This window comes from Microcaecilia unicolor, chromosome 6 (assembly GCF_901765095.1).
Source record: "Microcaecilia unicolor chromosome 6, aMicUni1.1, whole genome shotgun sequence".
NCBI lineage: Eukaryota > Metazoa > Chordata > Amphibia > Gymnophiona > Siphonopidae > Microcaecilia > Microcaecilia unicolor.
This window is the reverse complement of record NC_044036.1, coordinates 283758065-283779234: the sequence shown is the minus strand read 5'-3', so window position 1 is coordinate 283779234 and position 21170 is coordinate 283758065. Positions and strand designations below refer to the sequence as shown.

At 41.5% G+C, this 21170-nt stretch overlaps 1 protein-coding gene across 1 annotated transcript in view; it reads left to right on the top strand.

Moving 5' to 3' along the window:
- Positions 1-18574, top strand: part of COL5A1 (collagen type V alpha 1 chain) — a 376227-nt gene extending 357653 nt beyond the window's left edge. Inside the window, 2 exon segments of the mRNA XM_030207658.1 lie at positions 5858-6091; positions 14589-18574. Of these exon segments, the coding sequence (XP_030063518.1) occupies positions 5858-6091; positions 14589-14735 (381 nt within the window). The 3' untranslated portion in view covers positions 14736-18574.
- The last annotated feature ends 2596 nt before the right edge of the window (positions 18575-21170 follow it).

Genomic DNA, 21170 nt, shown 5'->3' with positions numbered 1-21170 from the left:
GTATTATAGGCAAGGTTGTATCAAACAATAGAGACATGAAGAGAACACAACACACAAAACTACATTATATTTAAAAAGTACATAAAATAGTATTTGAATGGAAGGTGAGTTTTTAACTATATCCAAGCAGGTAGAAAAGGCGATGGTCAAGCCAGAAGGATGCTTGGGTGCATAAGGAGAGGGATGACTAGCAGGAAAAAAGAGGCGATAGTGCCCTTGTATAAGTGCCTGGTGAGGCCCCATTTAGAGTACTGTGGCGCAAATTCTGGAGACCACACCTATGGAAAGCTATAAAACAGGATGGAGTCAGTCCAGAGGGTGGGTACCAAATTGGTAAACAGTCTGTGTCATAAAACATATAGGGACAGGCTCATGGACCTCAACATGCATACGCTGGAAGAGAGGCGGGAGAGAGGAAATATGATAGAGATGTTTAAATTTCTCAAGGGCATTAATATACAGGAAGTGAGTCTTTTTCAACTGAAGGAAAACTCTGGAATGAGAGGGCATAGGATGAAGCTAAGAGAAATAGATTTAGGAAGAATCTAAGAAAATACTATTTCACGGAAAGGGTGGTAGATGCGTAGAAGGGCCTCCCGGTGGAGGTCGTGGAGATGAAGACTGTATCAGAATTTAAGAAAGCACGAAACAGGCACGTGGGACACCTTAGGAAAAGGAGGAGCTAGTAGTTACTGAGGAAGGGCAGACTGGATGGGCTATTTGGCCCTTATCTGCCGTCATGATTCTATGTTTCTATGTTTCTGCACTGTGCTATGTAGATCAAGATGTACACATCCTATGGGAGACAATACTAATAGTACAGAAAGGTTATAAGATGTAAAGGTCACAAGGTGGACTGGGAAATAATACAAGAAGGGGTATGTGGGGATTTATGAGGGTTTGGATGATGTAAATCATTGAACTGGAGATTGAAGGTACATCCGAGTCAGTCTAGAGTGATTCAATCCAAGGACACAAGAAAATCAAAAACTGTTCTGTCAAAAAGATGGAGTTAAATTGCAGTAGTAGAGGAGGAACAGTAATGGTGCATCGGGTTCAACTAAGCTAGACAAAATAGCCTTATCAAGGTTTCGCTATAGATACTTTATTTCTTCCTTTGATTTGAAGATGTGTGGAGGAACGGATTAGAGAAAAGGCTGTGCCGTACATAAGAACACGTTCTTTTCATATCCCAGCAAGTTTCTTCTCCTGTATGTACTATAAATCTGGTTAGAAAGATGCACTGTATTTAGAATACCTTTGCAAATATTGTTTCCTACATTTTTTAGTAAGACAACCTGTTCAAAATCACAAGTAGATTTCTGTGTAAAATTTGTTCAAGATAATCCTCTTAAAAATGAGATGACCCTTGTAGCATTGGGCACACCAGTGGCACATTCAAGGGTCCTTTTACTAAGCTGCGGTAAAAGGGTCCTGCCGCTAGCAGTGGGGGCCGTTTTTGCCATGTGCTGCTGCCCTTTTACTGCAGCAGATAAAAATGCCTGAAAATAGCCATGGCCATGTGGTACGATTACTCTTACCACATGGCCATGCAAGGGGGAGTACTTACCGCCACCCACTCAGGTGGCGGTAAGGGCTGCTGCGCTAATCTGGCAGTAACCAGGTAGTGCGTGGCGTTGCCCGATTACCGCTGGGTTAGCACCTCACTAGAAAATAGCCAGCTATTTTCCCTAGCATGGCAAAAGACGAAAGCTGGGGCTGGAACTACCACCGGCGTTCGCGTTAGGCTTACTGCTGCTTCATAAAACTGTCCCTCAATGAATTATTGCACTTTTGATAGGGTTGGCAGTAAATCCTAATGGGTTTGTGCACATTAGCAGGGTGCATTTTCGAAAGAGAAGGACGCCCATCTTCCGACATAAATCGGGAGATGGGCGTCCTTCTCTCAAGGTCGCCCAAATCGCATAATCGGAAGCTGATTTTGGGGCGTCCTCAACTGCTTTCCGTCGCCCTGAATGACCAAAGTTCATGGGGGCGTGTTGGCAGTGTACTGAAGGCGGGACGGTGGCGTGGTTAGAGATGGGCAAAATGGAAAAAAGAAGGGCGTCCCTCATGAGCATTTGGTCGACTTTATTTCAGGACCAAGCCTCGAAAAGGTGCCCGAACTGACCAGATGACCACCAGAGGGAATTGGGGATGACCTCCCCTTACTCCCCCAGTGGTCACCAACCCCCTCCCACCCAAATTTTTTTAAAAAAAACATGTTTTTTCCGCCTCTATGCCAGCCTCAAATGTCATACCCAGCTCCATCACAGCAGTATGCAGGTCCCTGGAGCAGTTTTTTAGTGGGTACAGTGCACTTCAGGCAGGGCGGGCCCAGGCCCATCCCCTCCACCTGTTACACTTGTGGTGGTAAATGGGAGCCCTCCAAAACCCACCTGAAACCCATTGTACCCACATGTAGGTGCCCCCTTCACCCCTTAGGGCTATGGTAGTGGTTGTAACAGTTGTGGGGAGTGGGGGTTGGGGGGCTCAGCACCCAAGGTAAGGGAGCTATGCACCTGGAGCATTTCTGAAGTCCACTGCAGTGCCCCCTAGGTGCCCAGTTGGTGTCCTGGCATGTGAGGGGGACCAGTACACTACGAATGCTGGCTTCCTTCCATAACCAAATGCCTTGGAGTTGGTCGTTTTTTGCAGAATGGGCATCCTCAGGTTTCCATTATGGCCGAAAAATTGGGGAATGAACCATCTCTAAGGTCGACCATCTCAACATTTAGGTTGACCATCTCTAAGGTCGACCTAAATGTTGAGATTTGGGCGTCCCCTATTATCAAAACGAAAGATGGACGTCCATCTTGTTTTGATAATACAGGTTTCTCCGCCCTTCGCTGGAACGTCCTTAGAGATGGACGCCCCCATTTGATTATGCCCCTCTAGGACACCCAAGTTTAATTGCTCTGTTAGCACTCAAAGTAATGACTTTCAGAAAGTCACTTTACCTCCTTGTGTCCAGAATTTCACCTGTTTGGGCCAAGTCCTTCACAGTTCTGGGATTGAGTAGAAGTGGCACTGTGCACCTTGACAAGGTTGTAGAAGTAAGTTTGGAAAAGTACGTCTGAACCCTGCATTCCTTTATTGTAGGCACAATTTTTGGTGCAGCACCAAAGAGTAACAGAGTGCAGTGTTGCATGCATTTGGCTCAGCTAAAGCCAACCATTTTGCAGCAACATTCAAAATACATTGTGCGGTTATTTAAGCTCTCAGATGGAATCAAAGGAAGGATGTTGACAAATTATCCAGTTACAGTTCCCATACAGTGTAGCCTTAAGTTCAGAAGTGATAATGTATCTGACTCCACCTGTTAACTAGCTTCCAAAGGTCATTTCTGAATTACTCTAAATGGAAATGCAGCCCTATTATTACAGAAGGGGAAGACATGTACAGTCACAAGAGCAGAAACGTGCTCATGCTATACACCCACCCAATTACTTTTATATAAGGAACTCCAAATTACTAGCACAATGAATAGCATTTTGTGATAGTTAATCCCACACCGCCACTGGCACCAGAAATTAGGAAGCGTACTGAGTTCATCTCACAGATACCAATCTAAACTCATCTGCTGTTCACAGTCCACTGACTGTTGATTCATTACTGAACCTAATAGTTTTTTTAATTGCATTTAACTCCCTCTAGAACATGCACCACAGTAATTTTTCCTAGTTTAATTAAAGCATACTGATTCATTTCAGAAGGCCTCACTGGTCAGATTTGCAGAAGATTCCTACTAATGCAGTCTTAAAGTAGTCAGTGTAATTGGGCTTAAGTAGAGACTCTCCAGGAATCAGACCTTTATTTTATTTGTCTATAGTTTTTGTCTGTTATCTTGTTTTATGATACTTGTTTGTTTACACTTTATACGATTGTATGTTATATGTTTAATGCTGTGATGCCTGAGAGCAAAATTTATTGGGGTCGGTGTAAAGAGAATTGAATTTAGCTCATGCCTTTCTCAGTAGTATTTCAAGGCAAGTTACATTCAGTATTGTAAGTATTTTCCTGCCCTGGAGGACTTAACTGAAACAATGAAGGGTTAAGTGATTTTCCCAGTGAAATTTAAACCCTGGCTTCCTTGGTTTGCAGTCCACTGCTCTAACCATTAGGTTACTCCTTCAGGAGAAGTGTTCATAAATAAATAAATACATGTTTAAATCAAAATTTGAAAACTAGTTTATTAAACCAGCATGAAGTTTGAAGATTTGTTGAACTTTCTTACAAATCCCAATATGGATTTCTGGAATGGTGAATGCACGTTGATTTTCAAGCAGGTTTTCCTGAACTGACAAGTCTATAGCATTCTGATTCAACATAAAGTCCTGTGAATCAGTGAATGAACACTGAATTACATTGGATTTTCTCCAGTGAATCTGGGGAGATATTGGAAAATCCATTCGACTTGAATCGAACAGAAATTTGGCCTATTCCAACTTGACCTTTGATTTTCTACAAAACTCATTAATTTGCAAAGATTTCCTAATGAAGTATGGTTTTCAGGATAATCAAAACCAGACAAATTAACTACCTTCGTATTTAAATTAATATTGTATGCAAATACATCTCCCTTTCCATTTGGGCATATAGATAATAAGCAGAACTCTTTGTGGTCATTGAAGACCAAAATGGGCCATCCCTGAGTTCAAAGTCCACGGAGAAGTCAAAGTAAACTTGGACTTATTGCCTTGGTTCTATGTTTACTTGACTCTTCTTCAGCTTAATAGATGTTTTCAGAAAAATGATGAGAGGCTATGGATGGACAGCTCTATTAGAGATATTCAGGACTTGATTGACAGCTTGGCTGTCCCATAAGGGAAGGAAGGATGTTTCCATATAATAGTGTGATTGGTTCAGTCTTGAAATGAAGGTTAATAATCTATACCTCTTAGCTGGTCAACATTCAGAGCAGATTGCCATTGTATCATAATCATAACATAAAATATTCAGCTATCTCCCTTCAGGTAAATTATTAAGTGACAGTGACAAATAAAAAGAACATTTACTCATAAATTGGTATCTATGGAAGCAAAGGGTTAGGTCCTTAATGCAAATAATGCATGAAGCACAAGCAAATATTCTGCTTAGGGGGGATTCTTTTTTATCTAGGGCTTACATTTTTTGCCCTGGAGCAAAAGTTTAAAAACACTAGTCCCCTTCATTCTAACAAGTCAAATTGAATATTATTGAATAAAATAACACAGAGATATTTGTAATAGACATCTTGGAAAAACTGTTTAGCACATCTGAACAACAGCAAGATATCTTGGAACATAATACAGATGGTGATAAAATTGTATCATTCCTATAGAAAGGGAATTGATATACCGCCTTTCTGAGGGTTTTTGCAACTACATTCAAAGCGGTTTACATATATTCAGGTACTTATTTTGTACCAGGGGCAATGGAGGGTTAAGTGACTTGCCCGGAATCACAAGGAACTGCAGTGCGAATTGAACTCAGTTCCCCATGATCAAAGTCCACTGCACTAACCAGTAGGCTATGGGTTCATAAAACTATTTTTTTGTATCTGCAAACCATGATTAATATGTTTTTTATAATAATTTTATAGGTGCAATCTGCTACAAAAGTTGCAATTTCTGTTGAGATGTTTGACTGGTTTCATGTAAAGCCATAAAATTTCCTCTGGTTATCTGCAAATGGCTCAGAAAAATGTGCAACGTGCTACAATTTTGCATGCTTATCTTGGTACCGGATGGGGAAATATATTAGACCCGGCCCATGTCTTCTGCAGTTCTTTTGCCTATTTCACTTGGTTTCAGCATTTCTCTAGTTTTCTATAATTCACTGCCGAGTTTTCCCCTTTGTTTGTGGTCTCCTTCAGCTCTCATATGTGGATTCAGATGGCAATCCAATTGGAGTGGTACAGATGACCTTCCTGCGGCTCCTGAGTGCTTCCGCCCACCAGAACATCACCTATAACTGCTACCAGTCTGTAGCATGGCATGATGCCACCACAAATAACTATGACAAAGCCATCCGCTTCCTGGGCTCCAACGATGAGGAGATGTCCTATGATAACAACCCATATATAAGGGCTGTTGTCGATGGCTGTGCAGTAAGTACCATGTTATGCAACTTAAGTTTAAAAAAAAGAACTTTTAAGCACACCTTGTTATGCTGCCTATACATATTTCTCCCTAAGAACACGAGAAAAGCTCTCTTTGGCACAATGAAAGTACTATAGCAAGCAACAGCAGTAGATGAGAGGCTATCATACTCCACATATTCTGGCTTAGGATTTTATTTTTTGGAGTCCTTCTGGCAGTGTTTAAGGCAAACAGGGGTAAATTCTATACATGGCGCCAAAACAATTGGTGTTGAAAAAAGCACAAGACTACAAAATGTGCTTAAAGTTAGGCACAGTTTATAGAATAGCACTTATTCCCCTGGAATCACACCTAACGTTAAGCATGGCCATTTGCACCAACTAAACCGTGGTGCAAAATACCTGTGTGTGAATTTAGGTATGGATGCCTTTATTCTCTAAGTACACGTGTACCTTAAAGGAATGCCCCTGATCTGCCCTTGACCCTCCTTTTTTGAGTCACATGTAAATTTTACGCACGGATCCCGCACCTAAATTTACATACTCACATTTCAATTAAATCTAATTAGTGCCAATAACTGCTTATTAAAAATGACCTACCCTAATTAGCACATTGTTCAATTAACTTGCATGCATAAATTGGGCGTGCCCACAAATTTGCACGTGCAGTTAGTAGCATCTTCTATAGAATTTGGGGTGCTCAGGAAACTCATTGTGAGCTACCTTCTCAGGTGGTTACCAAAGGTGGAATCACAGTCCTAGACGAACTATTGATTTTGCCCCTGATTCTGGTGCTGAAACATGTCAGGCATACGATTTATTGTTTGAACTGTTTGGATATTCAGAACTCCCTTACTATTGATGAGGTTGCTCTTTTAATAAACTAGTAAATCTATTGTACTTATTGGCTTTCAGGAGGATCCTTCTTCTTTATTTGGATATGCAAAATGAATGCATTTGGATTCACTCACCCCAATATCCATTACTATTTAACCGATCAGAAATGGCCACTGACTAGTTAAATAGCATTTTTGCTGCTAACCGCAAATATTCAGCAGGGAGATAACTGGTTATCTCCAGCTGAATATGCATGGTTACTGCCTACTGCTAAACCAGCTATATCGAGTGACTTATCTGGATAGGTGGGAATAATCAGCACCAGACAGGATAAGATTAATGGTTAAATCAGATCCCATAAATAGCAGTCCTCTCTTTAACTGCTTAATTGGTTAAGGGGTCCTTTTAATAAGCTGTGGTAAAAGTGGCCTGTGGTAATGTGGGCGCATGCTTTGGGCATAAGCTGGGCCATTTTTTTACCGGGACTGGGAAAAAGGGCTTTTAAAAAAAAAAATGGGCTGGGAAATGGGCATGCACTGAAATTAAAAGTAGCGCATACCTATTTATGGCCTGAGCCCTTACTGCTACCCATTGACTTAGCAGCAAGGGCTCATGCATTACCCTGGTGGTAACCATGCAGCATGTGCCTACTGCTGATTACCACCGGGAACAACCCCTGTGATAGAAAATAGAAAATTATTTTCTACCGCAGGATTTGATGTGCACCAAACTCACAATTACCACTGGGTGCAAGTGCTAGCCCGACAGCAGTGCCAATTTGACAGAGTAGCCCTCCCGCTCCTGAGTAAAAGGGACCCTAAGTGTATACTGGATATTCAATGCTGGACACTGGAAAGCACGTTAATGCCGACAGTGCTGCCCACCACTGGTTGAATATTGGACTACTGTTCCTGAGAGTTCTGAGGCTGGTGATTGCTAGTGAAGCAATTATAAAGGATACACTTATAGCTTGTCATCTTCTACAAATATATTAGGAAAATGCATGTAGAAAGGGCAAGTTCTGTAAATATCCATATTATATTGTTTTGTTTTCTGCAGATCTTGCCCTCACACATTCTGGAACTGATTATTGTATCAAATATTTGCCTCCATTCCCAGTACTTATTCTGCATGATTTTATAGATTGATTTATTGCAAATATATGTTGGATCCCAACAAATATAACAAATCACAAACCATAATAAAAATGATTTATTCCAATGTTGTAGGAAGAAAGGCTACCATTGCTCGGAGCTTGATGCCAGGCTATGCATTATTTAATGTTTTTTCTACTAAGAAAGGAGTGTAGAGAATAAAATATGTATATGTGAGCACAGTGCAGCTGTTGATGAGGCCTTGGAGTTGTGGAGGGCACTTGTCCATCTCGGACACAAAGAATGGAATTGAGAGCGGCAGGTTGCACCTTATAGACTAACCAATTTATTTGAGGCATGAATTTTTGAGCACCAGAATCCACTTTGTCAAATGCAGAAGGCAAGATTTTCTTTTATACAGAACTAATAGGACTAGCTTCCAGACTATGTATTCAGAGCTAAGTATTTCTCTAGAGTGACACTGAAAGTGAAGTTGGAGCTTGTAAAAACACTTCTGGTTTCACATATCTTGCTTCACATTTCCAGGACTGAAATTTGAAGTGTAGGTATCACATTTGTTGCTGCATATTGTAATTCTGAAGCATTAGAAGTGGGTCACCATTATTTCTCCTGAAACATCAGACCCACTGCTATTCCATGATGGAAGTAACCCGACTATCTGCTTTACAGATGTGTTTTGGCTCACTTTTCTCTTTCTGCTGTCAGTCTTCCCAGTCTCAGGTGCTTTCTGAAGCAGCCTTATGTAAGATATTATTGAAAGCTGGATGATTGATGAGATGGAGAGGCAAGTTTGGCTAGCATTTTTATAGCAGATCCTCCAGACTGCATTTTGTAGAGCAGATTTTCAAATGATGTAACTAGAATTTGATCTGATGTTCTAGTAGTTTCCAGGAGCTTGTGACATGGCTGCCTTAAGAGCCCTTAAACACTGATGCAGGCTTTAGATTTGTCCTAAACATATGGCAAAGGAATCTCCTGCTTCCAAATTCAAAAGGACTTCCTGTGCAGTTCAAATTCCTCTCTCCCCCTCCCTTGCTCCTCCCCTTCTTTCCTGCCCCCTCCCCTTGCTACCCCTTGTTTCCCTCCCACTACTACCTCTGCTCTCTAGCTAGGCCCTCCCTGTACCCTCCCCCACACTTCTGTCTTCGCTGGCCTTCAGCCCGGTTGTGGTCGGCCCCCCTTTAATGGGTGTGCCTCAAGGAGAACTGAGTTGTATTATTTTTAGACAATAGGGATGCTCTTGACTAGATAGTAATTCTACTTAATCAGCTGACAAACTGTAGGATCATCTTAACAGGATCTGCAACATGTCCTCTGTTCTCAAAACTGACAACGAATCTGGGAAAAGCTTTCTGGCCTTCCTTGTAACTATGAGCATCCTTTGAGATCAAATGAAAACACACTGTCTTAGAAAAACAGCCTGATCCAAAGGGTTAGGTGTAATTAGAGGTTCCTTTCAAACCTGGATTGATCACAGCTAGTAAAATGTGATCAAGGGAGTTATTAAGTTCGCTTTGCAAGCATGCTTTCTGTAGTGAGCAATGATTTCACCTGGATAGCTAGAGCAGGTTACTTTAGTATAATTAAAAGTTGTAGGGAGGTCAGGGCTGAGACCATTTTATACTGGGAAGCATTTGGTGCAGTAAATCTATTCACTTCACACTCTGGCATGTGAGCTCAGTCCAAACTAGAATACTTGTTATGAACCAAAAGGATTTACTATAACTAGGAGTTGTCAGGTAACAGGGAAAGAACTATTTATAGTCAGATTTAGAAAAAAAAATATTTTTCTTCTTTGCACTTACAATTTCTTAACTTCTTCTTCAGGGCTCTCTGAGCCTTTGGTTACATCAGTTGTTTCATCCCCAGAGGGAATGCTGATAGATCATCAAGAACTGTTCTATGGTCCCCTCCTGTTCCTTAAGGCTGGATCTTTCCGTAATTCTCCTCATCTCTCCTTAGAAGGATGTGGTGATGTGCTGGTTCCCTGTTTCACTGCCATCTGAGGCAACTGCAGAAGCTCAATCAGTTCTCATGCTGCTCCCCATTCCTTCAGGTGCACCAGCTGAGCTAGTCAGAGACCCTTTTCCCCTTTCGATTATGGTGCAATTGCCAGGGAAGCAGGAGCCAAAGACAATGAAACTCAAAATGGGCTGGAAACCAACATAGTTTTCCTCCAAGAGGTGTCTTCTACTACCTAGGTCACTGGCCATAAGAACCATCCCCTTGTTTCAGATGTCAATATCCATGATTCTAGTAGAGCCTGCAGTCCTAAAGATCTCTATTCAAGCTATTCAAGTTTATAGTGCAGTTCCATCCAAGTGAGCTGGGCCTGTACATGGCAGGTAGCCTCCACCCCAACAGGGAAAGGGACATGGGACTTGATATACTGCCTTTCTGTGGTTTTTGCAACTACATTAAAAGCAGCTTACATAGTATATTCAGGTACTTATTTGTACCTGGGGCAATGGATGGTTAAGTGACTTGCCCAGAGTCACAAGGAGCTGCAGCAGGAATTGAACCCAGTTCCCCAGGATCAAAGTCTGTTGCACTAACCACTAGGCTGCTACTCCTCCACTCCACTTCTAACTAGAACCACTAGGACAAAAAAGGATCTCAAGAGGTCATTTATATCTTCTTTCAGTATCTAAGCCATCTCAGAAAGATGCATGTCTAACCTGCTCTTTAAAACTTCCAGTGACATATTCCTTTACTTCCCTACACAACTTCTTTGAGTACTTAACTGCCTTCAGAGATAAAAAGCTCTTTTTTATGCACTACTGCAACTGAGGTGTATTTAACCTCTCATCCTTTGCTACAAGGTAATGGAATATTGTTCTTTTGAGAATCTCCATTCTTCAGGATTTGACAAAGTGGATTCTGGTCCTCAAAAATTCATGCCTCAAATAAATTGGTTAGTCTATAAGGTGCAACCTGTGCCTCTCAATTCCATTCTTCATGTCCGAGATGGACAAGTGCCCTCCACAACTCCAAGGCCTTATCAAGAGCTGCACTGCGCCCACATATACATATTTTATTCTCCACTCTCCTTTCTTAGTAGAAAAACATTAAATAATGCATAGCGTGGCATCAAGCTCCGAGCAATGGTAGCCTTTCTTCCTAAAACATTGGAATAAATCATTTTCATTATGGTTTATGATTTGTTTTATTTGGTGAGAACCACTTAAATATTTTTACCATATTTGCAATATATCAGTCTAAATCATGCATAAACATAAATCAAAGGTACACAATATAAGCAATAGAAATAGGCAAAAGCATATGCTTATATGTAAATAAACAAAACATAACTAACCACTATTACTTCTCTAGTACACCTTCCTCCTAGTCAGAATGCAGAATAGCTCTCCCACTGGTTTAACAGTTTTCTTTTATTTTGGGTTGTATCACTAATTAGTGCTGGATTCTCATAATTAAAGGAGACGCAGCAGACCCACTTCTTCCCATGTTTAGTCGTGTTTCAGACCAGGAATTGTTGCTGATAAGGATGTGATTACCTAAGAGTTACTGCTAATCTTTTCATCCCAGCTCAGCTGCCGTGCACGTTACATGATGCACAGATCACAGAAAAGGGATTCAGACTGTTTTGTGGCCCAGTCCTCCTCTTGCATATGATTAGTGAATTTATTATGAGCTTTTGAATTTGGCAGTCTGTATGCCCTAAAGAGGACTGCTGTCACTGTGGTTAATTGAGTGTCTGAAACAGACACCGTGGAAAGGCATTACTGCTTATTACTAGAGGCTCAAGTTTTCTTGCTGTGCTTGATTTTTCTCAGTGATTGTTATTGCCAGTGCCAAGACCCTCTCTTCTTCCCCTTTTCCTTCTGTTTTGTACAAAACAGAATGACTATGGGGGGTCTTTTACTAAGCGGCACTCGCTAAACCGGAAGTCCCACCTCCAGCACATGCCATTTCCGGAGCTACAAAAATATTTTTTATTTTTGTAGTGCCAATGTTTACCCGGCAGTAATTGGGAGTTAGTATGGGAGTCCTTACTGTCACCTCAATGAGTGACGGTATGTGCTCCCCCCCAAAATGGCCACACACCAAGTGCTTCACTTGCCGCACGGCCATTTCTTTTTTAAAAATCCAGCCTTTTACCCACTGCAGGGGCCTCAGCACACATCAAAAACATTGCCACAGCTTAGTAAAAGGACCCCTATATTATTTCCCTGTATATCATCTAACAGGTTCGGCCTGCACTACAGTAAGATGCAGTGGCCAGGAGAATAGGATGTATCTCCCTTTAGAGTAGCTTAAAATGATGTTTTTGGATCACCAAAAAGTGCTGGAAAGAAGTCACCTGCTCTTCCCTATGAGGGGTGGCCCGGTCATCAAACATGAGGACACCTAGGACACTGAGCTTCACTGTATGTGGTGCCATCAGTGGTGCTATTTTGATTAACTGGGGAAGGATGGTTTATTCATGCAAAGAACAAGCTTAACAAAAATGTTCATATCTTCTGAATCCGCTTTTGGGATGCTTTGATGACAATGTCACTCCATTCCTTTGCATCTGTATGGCCATTCTTTAAGCAGAAATAGACAGAGCAACATACTGTTCATGACTCTCAGGGAAAAGGCACTACTCCAGACCTAAAAACTACTTTGAATCTAGAACAGTGGTTTTCAACCTAGTCCTCGGGGACCATCTGGCCAGTTGGGTTTTCAGGATGTCCACAATGAACATGCAAAAGAGAGACTGGCAGATCTACCCTGTGCATATTCATTGTGGATATCCAGAAAACCCAACTGGCCAGGTGGTCCCTGAGGACTGGGGTGAAAACCACTGCTCTAGAACACCCAATTGTGAGTCACAAGCCTATCTCTCCAATTTTTAAACTACAACTATATTCTTGGAGGGTTTCCAGTAGGGTGGTTCTGAGGGCTGTGAGAATGGTGTGGCAGCACAGGATGCCAGGGAAACGAGGGCTCAAAATTACTCCCCTGCTGTTGCTGCGGTGCAATGGGGGGGGGGGGGGGGGGGGGGGTAGGAGCCGCTAGGGGTTGCAAAGGGTGTGCTCCTGGTTTCCAGTTATAAAACTTCTCAGATTCTGTTTCAGAATCATTTTGTTTTACTGTTTGACACTACAGCATATGACTGAGTTATAGAAAAGCTATAGAAAAGAATGTACTGTACATGTGATGCTTTCTCATAGGTACGCACACTTGTGATGCTTACACAATACTCTTACTGTTTAGCTGTATTTCATGCAGTGGCGTAGCTGCATGGTGCCACGGGGGCCTGGACCCCCCTGCCGATGATCCTCTCGACCCCCCCTCCTGCCACCAACCCGCCATTGCCTACCTTTGCTGGCGGGGAACCCCAACCCCCACCAGCCGAGGTCCTCTTCTTCCAGCACAAGGCTTCGTTTTGTTTCTGAGTCTGACGTCCTGCATGTACACATGCAGGATGTCAGACTCAGAAACAGAACGAAGCCTTGCGCCGGAAGAAGAGGACCTTGGCTGGCGGGGGTTGGGGTCCCCCGCCAGAAAAGGTAGATGACAGCAATGGCGGCGGGAGGGGGAAAGAGAGGGTCGTCAGCAGGGGGGGGTCAAAGTTGTTGGTGGTGGCAGCAGTGGGGGGAGGTCGGCAATGGCGGGGGGGGGGGGGGGGGGGGGTTGGCGGTGCCGGGGGGGCTAAAATGTGCCCCTCACCTCGGGCTCTGGACCCCCCTCCCGCCGAAGTCTGGCTATGCCCCTGATTTCTCCTACTATTGTTTTGTAGCCCTATCAGTTTTCCGTTGTTTCTTTCCATTGTTCCATTGTTCTTTTCCATTGTTCTATTCCCTCAACGATACTCTGACTTTGTCTTCGCATAACTCCTCACAATGTAATCCATAACCGAGTTGTTACAAATTGTATTTCCATCATTCACAATGTATTGTAAGCCACACTGAACCCGCAAATAGGTGGGAAATGTGGGATACAAATGCAATAAATAAATAAATTTCATGATATAGGGCTAGATTCAGTAAATGGCACTCAAAACTTGGTGCTGAAAAAAATTGGCACTCAGTGCTATTCAATAATGGGTATTCAAAGATGAACGCCCATTATACAATAGCATTGAGTGCCAATTTCAGCACCCAAACTTGGGCACCAGGACTTACACCTGCTGAAACCAGGTATAATTCCTGGCAGCCAATTAGGGTGCATATCGTTGGTATTCTATCACACCATGTAGAAATTGTAGGAATGCAGTTGATAGACCCATGCATCTCTCATGGCCATGCCCGCTTTTAGGTTGTGCACTATGGGATTTCAGCACACGTTGTTATAGAATAGCGCATAGTAAGATGTGTGTGTAAATTCAATTAAGTACCAATTAGCAATTGGCAATAATTGGCTCATTAGCAAATTTAGTTGGGCACACATCTTGGATCAGTGTGCCCAAATATCACCACCCAATTTTGGGCACCATCTATAAAATCCAGGGCACAATGTTTGCTGAACTGAAATACTGTGCCTTGCAAAACCAAACAACAAAAACAAAAAACAAATGAGATAACTGTGTTTCTTTTCATTACCAGACAAAGAAAGGCTATCAAAAGACCATCCTGGAGATCAACACTCCCAAAGTGGAACAGACACCAATAGTGGATATTATGTTCAATGACTTTGGAGATCCAACACAGAAATTTGGCTTTGAGGTGGGACCAGTCTGCTTCTTGGGCTAGAAGAAAAAGCCTCCAAAATAATAATTAATAATAATAATTATGATGATGATAATATAATAAAATTAACCAATCAGAACACGAGTCTCCAAATGAGCAACTTCGTAACCTCATTGTGCCACTCTGTCACATGCACGTCCTGGAACTGGACAGTGCTGGGTTTCACCCTAAGTTCAAATGTGCCACTGAAATGAAAAAACAAAACAAACGAGAAAAGAAATGGAACAAGGGGGAAGAACCCAGCTCAGAATCACATGACCTACAATTGCACCACATGTGACAATCGGCCACCTAGAGATCAAGTGCCTCACCTATTGCTCTATTTACAACAGCCGACTGATCTATAGTATTTCACATCTATGCAAATGCCAAAAGAAAAAAAACAAGGATATCATAATAAATCAACGTGCCCAAGACTCTGTCTACCATGAAGCCACATCGATACCTTGTAATGGAAATCTTCTTAAGAAATTGAAACAAAATTATTCTACTTTGGCTTTAATTCTGAAGATAACAGGATATTTCTAAACATGCCCATGCCTTCAATTTCTTGAAGTCAAGATGAATTAGGTAGCTGGAGGCTAATCAGTGCATATCTTGGCCCGTTGTATTAAAGGTGCTTATATTTTTATATGTTTGTAAGTAAATATTTGTATTATATATTATTTTAAAGTGTTATGTTTTCCTGGCTTCAAAACATGCATGTGACTTGCTCTATAAACAAAAGGAAAAAAATGAGGCACCTTATAAAATATCCAACTATTTGGGGTTTGTAAGTGTGTCCCTCATTCACAAACCTGCAATCCAATTACTTTTTTTTTAAGCAGTTGTTTCTTTTTATGCCACTCTTTATGCCACTTGCTTTCCATTTTTTTTTGTAAACCAGCCTGAAAAATGTAGCACTAAATAAATGGAAACTATGTTTTCTGCTACATCTTTTATACATCTGCTTGGCTTAACATAGAGAATTAAATTAACAATCGTAACTGTTTCCTCTATTTTTGTATACCTTTTATTTTATCATGTCCTGGTGGGAGATTGTCTCTAGTATGGAATTCACTCTTACAAAAATAGGTGCTATTTTTTATTTTTTAATTTCTATCTGTGGTGCTATATATATGTCTTGTAATAACTCTCTATTATAACACTGGTGATTCCCTGCTATGGACATATCTCTCACTGTGTCATATTTCCCATTCAGTCTTTATCTTGGTGATATTCAGCACCAACTCCAGTTTATATCTGAGGTCTAACTTGTAGGACATGTTCTCATGTCCATCCGCCATGTTTGTAGATCAGTTAAAAAAGTTCCATGTTTCAGCTTGGTTGGCCCATGTAGAAAACTATAAAGTGTGATTTTTGGGGGGAAGAAATTGTCATTTTATAGGACATTGTAATTACATAATATCATACACTTGTAGGATGTCTGTGGTGCTAATTTAAGGGAATACTTGACCCTCCTAATAAGTCACATATATTCCTTGGCAGATATGCCCACTTAGATTTTGGTCTGAATAAAAGGAAATATGTATTTCATTTTACCACAGTGACTTACTTAGCTTCTCTCTTGAAGACTCCATTTTAGAAAACTCAGTTCACCCCAGCTGTGCTGTTCATCTGTGACTCTTCCTGCTCAGATGTGAAGTTCTTGGATGCTCTTTCACTCCTGTTAAGACCATTACAAAAAGCTTTGCAATGCACTGCAGGTTTTAACTCAAATGGAGAAGGCATCATAAAATGATTGTACAATAAACAGGGTTTATTTATTCTACTAAATAATTGTATTTATTGTATAAGTATTAATATGTTGCTTTCTCCATTTGTCTCAAAACTGAGCCTTCTGAGAATGGGAGGAGCCCCTCGTGTTTTTTTTTTGGCATTGAAATCAGAAATTAAGAACTTTGTCAGATTGATCTTGAAAATGCCAGACGTTCAGGAGGATCAACACAGTTGTATTGAATTGAAATCACCAAAATGGAGCATTATGCTATCCAGTTTATATTTTTCTTGAAGACAGGGCATGTCCACTGGTCAGATCTGCCTTGAAATATATTAAAAGGCCAGTTCCAAAACAGTTCTAACATTTTAGTGTTGAGAAAAATCACTGGATGGCTTTTTTGTGCTAACAGTGTTACCCATGTTTTTTTTAAGGCAAAGCAGAAGCCACTTCTTCCTTTCACAGTAGCCATGAGTACTTCCCTCAGCATGTCTTATACCATTACTCTTTCAGGAATAAATGGAAATTGAACTGTGCACACATTTCCAGAATTATCTCTCATTGGGGTATTTCTAGGATGCAAATATGTACTGCAGTGCATCTGAACAGGGATGCTTCACTTGAAGGATATGACATCACATCTACTGTGAAAAAAAGCCTGTATATGATGTCATTTCCTGACCTAAGGTACATAAACCTTCCTTCAGGAAGGAGGCAAACTTGGGATGCACCACTGAGCCTTTCACTTCCTCTTCTGTAGGGTGCTAGAGCGCTCTAGTATTATATGGGACTACAGGGTTTGTCCAAGCATATTAAATGCATTGATGATCTTTTCATGGATGGAACTCCACAAATCATTCTGGCTTAAATTTTCAAGGGAAATATTTTAGTCAGGGGACAGGAAAACACTTCTCTTCCCCCATCCCCCCCCAAAAAGTTAAAAAGTTGTCATTAACCTTGACCTTCCCAACCCCCAGTCTCAGTTGCATTTTGTAAATAGCCATGTATTCTTGGAAGCGTGCACTGTTTTCACAGCAGAGTATTTTGTTGGTTAAGCCAATTAAAATGTTTAAAGTTTGAACTGACCAATCACAGTGCCTGATTTCAGCACTTATATGCCCCTGAGGTAGCAAGGCATGTCTTGCAGAATAGAGCCATATTGCACAATTTTTGTATGCCACTACTTTTCTTGTGTAGCCCATAATAGTGCTAAGCAGCAGCACCAAAATCTCAAAAGATTTGGCAGAGTAAGTCAGAGGTGTGTGTTTACCTAAGTACCATAACCAAAGAGATGGAAGAAAAGCACAACAGTGTCTCTTTCAGGTCTGCTTCAGTATGAACTGTCGGTGCACTCATAGGGTTAGCTGATGTAAGCTATGCTATAACTAGGCCACACCCATTGGGGAGGGCTTATATCATGGACCAATAGCAGTCAGTGGTCATACAATTTTTACCATGGCCTGCAACACTGCAGCAAGGTAAAGTTTTACCAAATGGCAATGGGAAGACCAAGGTGTTTGCACATACAGCCATATGGAAAGCAAAAAGCCAAATGTAAATAGTTCTTATGCTGACATGTGATTGTGTCTAGGTCATGTGATTCTGTTACGATAAACTTTCATTAAGGGATCATCTTGATTTTTTTTTTTTTACTGTTGTCTTTTTAAGAAATTCATTCATTCATACAAATGTGTTGTAATTATGCTAAAATCCCAACCTGTCTTCCCCTATACTTTTCCAGACCACTAAGCTGTACTGCAATAAAAGTACTTCTTCTTGCAGAGAATTCCTTTTTTGTGGAACTTTATTTGTTTTTTGTTTCTTTTAATATATATGACTTGAAAATGAAACATTTTATGAAAGAAAAAAAAATCTTAAACAGAAATCTATGGAAAAGATTTTGGTACATCTGACCCCTGTTATGGCCCATTACAATATCAGTTATTGAATGACACCTTGTACACATCTAAAAATTAAAAAGAAAACTCCATTAAAAATGTCTTGAAATTTCAGTGTGGTGCCCATAAGAGGTGTTTTTAAAGAAAAAATTATTTTAAACCTGTGTAATAGCGGAATACATGTAAGAATTTTTTTCAATAAATCAAGATTACTGTTTACACCTTAATCTATGTGATGTGAATGTCGTCATCTCTCTCTTTTTTTTTTTTTTTTCCAATTTTGACCTGTCAGTTTCTCTTCCTTTTTTTGAGCTACCAGCACTGGGATCTGGTGCCATGAGCCTTCATTTGCAACTACCAAAGGATTTGGGGCAGACTTCTCTGTATGCTACTTAGGGCCCCTGTTTACTATGGTACGCTAGTGTTTTTAGCGCATGCTAAACACTAGAGACAACCATATATTCCTATGGGTGTCTGTAGCATTACCTAGTGTGCCTATAGCGCGGCTTAGTAAACAGGGCCCCAGTTGTAGGCCAGTCATTGCAGCAATGACCCTAGGCAGGGAGGTCAAGTATCAAGTCCCCTTTTGGAATGTGCAGTCCTGTGCACTGAATCAGGCCACAAGCTTATCAATTACGATGACTATGACTCTGTCTCTGCAGCCTCCCCAGACCATAGAGTGCAGAACCAAAACTGGGAATGAACCCAGATACCCATGCATGGTAGTACACAGCACTACCTCCAGACTGGGTCTGTGAACGTCTGTACAAGAAGTGTTTTTAATCAGAGTTTGTAGAGGGAAGCACAGGCTGATGACAGCACCGTGTTAGCTGAGGCCCCAAAGCTCAGAAGCTAATGCTGGCACTAGAGGTACATAAGTACATAAGTACATAAGTAGTGCCATACTGGGAAAGACCAAAGGTCCATCTAGCCCAGCATCCTGTCACCGACAGTGGCCAATCCAGGTCAAGGGCACCTGGCACGCTCCCCAAACGTAAAAACATTCCAGACAAGTTGTACCTAAAAATGAGGAATTTTTCCAGTCCATTTAATAGCGGTCTATGGACTTGTCCTTTAGGAATCTATCTAACCCCTTTTTAAACTCCGTCAAGCTAACCGCCCGTACCACGTTCTCCGGCAATGAATTCCAGAGTCTAATTACACGTTGGGTGAAGAAAAATTTTCTCCGATTCGTTTTAAATTTACCACACTGTAGCTTCAACTCATGCCCTCTAGTCCTAGTATTTTTGGATAGCGTGAACAGTCGCTTCACATCCACCCGATCCATTCCACTCATTATTTTATACACTTCTATCATATCTCCCCTCAGCCGTCTCTTCTCCAAGCTGAAAAGCCCTAGCCTTCTCAGCCTCTCTTCATAGGAAAGTCGTCCCCTCCCCACTATCATTTTCGTCGCCCTTCGCTGTACCTTTTCCAATTCTACTATATCTTTTTTGAGATACGGAGACCAGTACTGAACACAATACTCCAGGTGCGGTCGCACCATGGAGCGATACAACGGCATTATAACATCCGCACACCTGGACTCCATACCCTTCTTAATAACACCCAACATTCTATTCGCTTTCCTAGCCGCAGCAGCACACTGAGCAGAAGGTTTCAGCGTATCATCGACGACGACACCCAGATCCCTTTCTTGATCCGTAACTCCTAACGCGGAACCTTGCAAGACGTAGCTATAATTCGGGTTCCTCTTACCCACATGCATCACTTTGCACTTGTCAACATTGAACTTCATCTGCCACTTGCACGCCCATTCTCCCAGTCTCGCAAGGTCCTCCTGTAATCGTTCACATTCCTCCTGCGACTTGACGACCCTGAATAATTTTGTGTCATCGGCGAATTTAATTACCTCACTAGTTATTCCCATCTCTAGGTCATTTATAAATACATTAAAAAGCAACGGACCCAGCACAGACCCCTGCGGGACCCCACTAACTACCCTCCTCCACTGAGAATACTGGCCACGCAATCCTACTCTCTGCTTCCTATCTTTCAACCAGTTCTTAATCCATAATAATACCCTACCTCCGATTCCATGACTCTGCAATTTCTTCAGGAGTCTTTCGTGCGGCACTTTGTCAAACGCCTTCTGAAAATCCAGATATACAATATCAACCGGCTCCCCATTGTCCACATGTTTGCTTACCCCCTCAAAAAAATGCATTAGATTGGTGAGGCAAGACTTCCCTTCACTAAATCCGTGCTGACTTTGTCTCATCAGTCCATGTTTTTGTATATGCTCTGCAATTTTATTCTTAATAATAGCCTCCACCATCTTGCCCGGCACCGACGTCAGACTCACCGGTCTATAATTTCCCGGATCTCCTCTGGAACCCTTCTTAAAAATCGGAGTAACATTGGCTACCCTCCAGTCTTCCGGTATTACACTCGATTTTAGGGACAGATTGCATATTTCTAACAGTAGTGTCGGCATTAAGCTACACACATTAAGCTACACACAATGCTCAGAGGACTCTAGGACCAGAAACAACCCACCTGCCAAAGTTAGCACTAATGATATTTAAATGCATGCAAAGGGATGTTTAAGAGGGTCTTCAAGTATTCCCTCTTGTGCTCAGAGAACAGCGCAGGAAAGAATGCTGCCCCTAATGCTGGAAAACTAGCTGACGGTAGGGTGCTTGAACAAAATGTCTGGAGGGTAAACATTCAATAGGAAGGACTTTCCTGTACTGAAAAAAAAAACCCCCAACATTCAGCCTTCCAAAAAGAAAAGTCTTTTTAAACAAAGCGGAGCTGCTGTACTCGGGGGAGGAGTTCCCCAATTTGACTAGACATGTG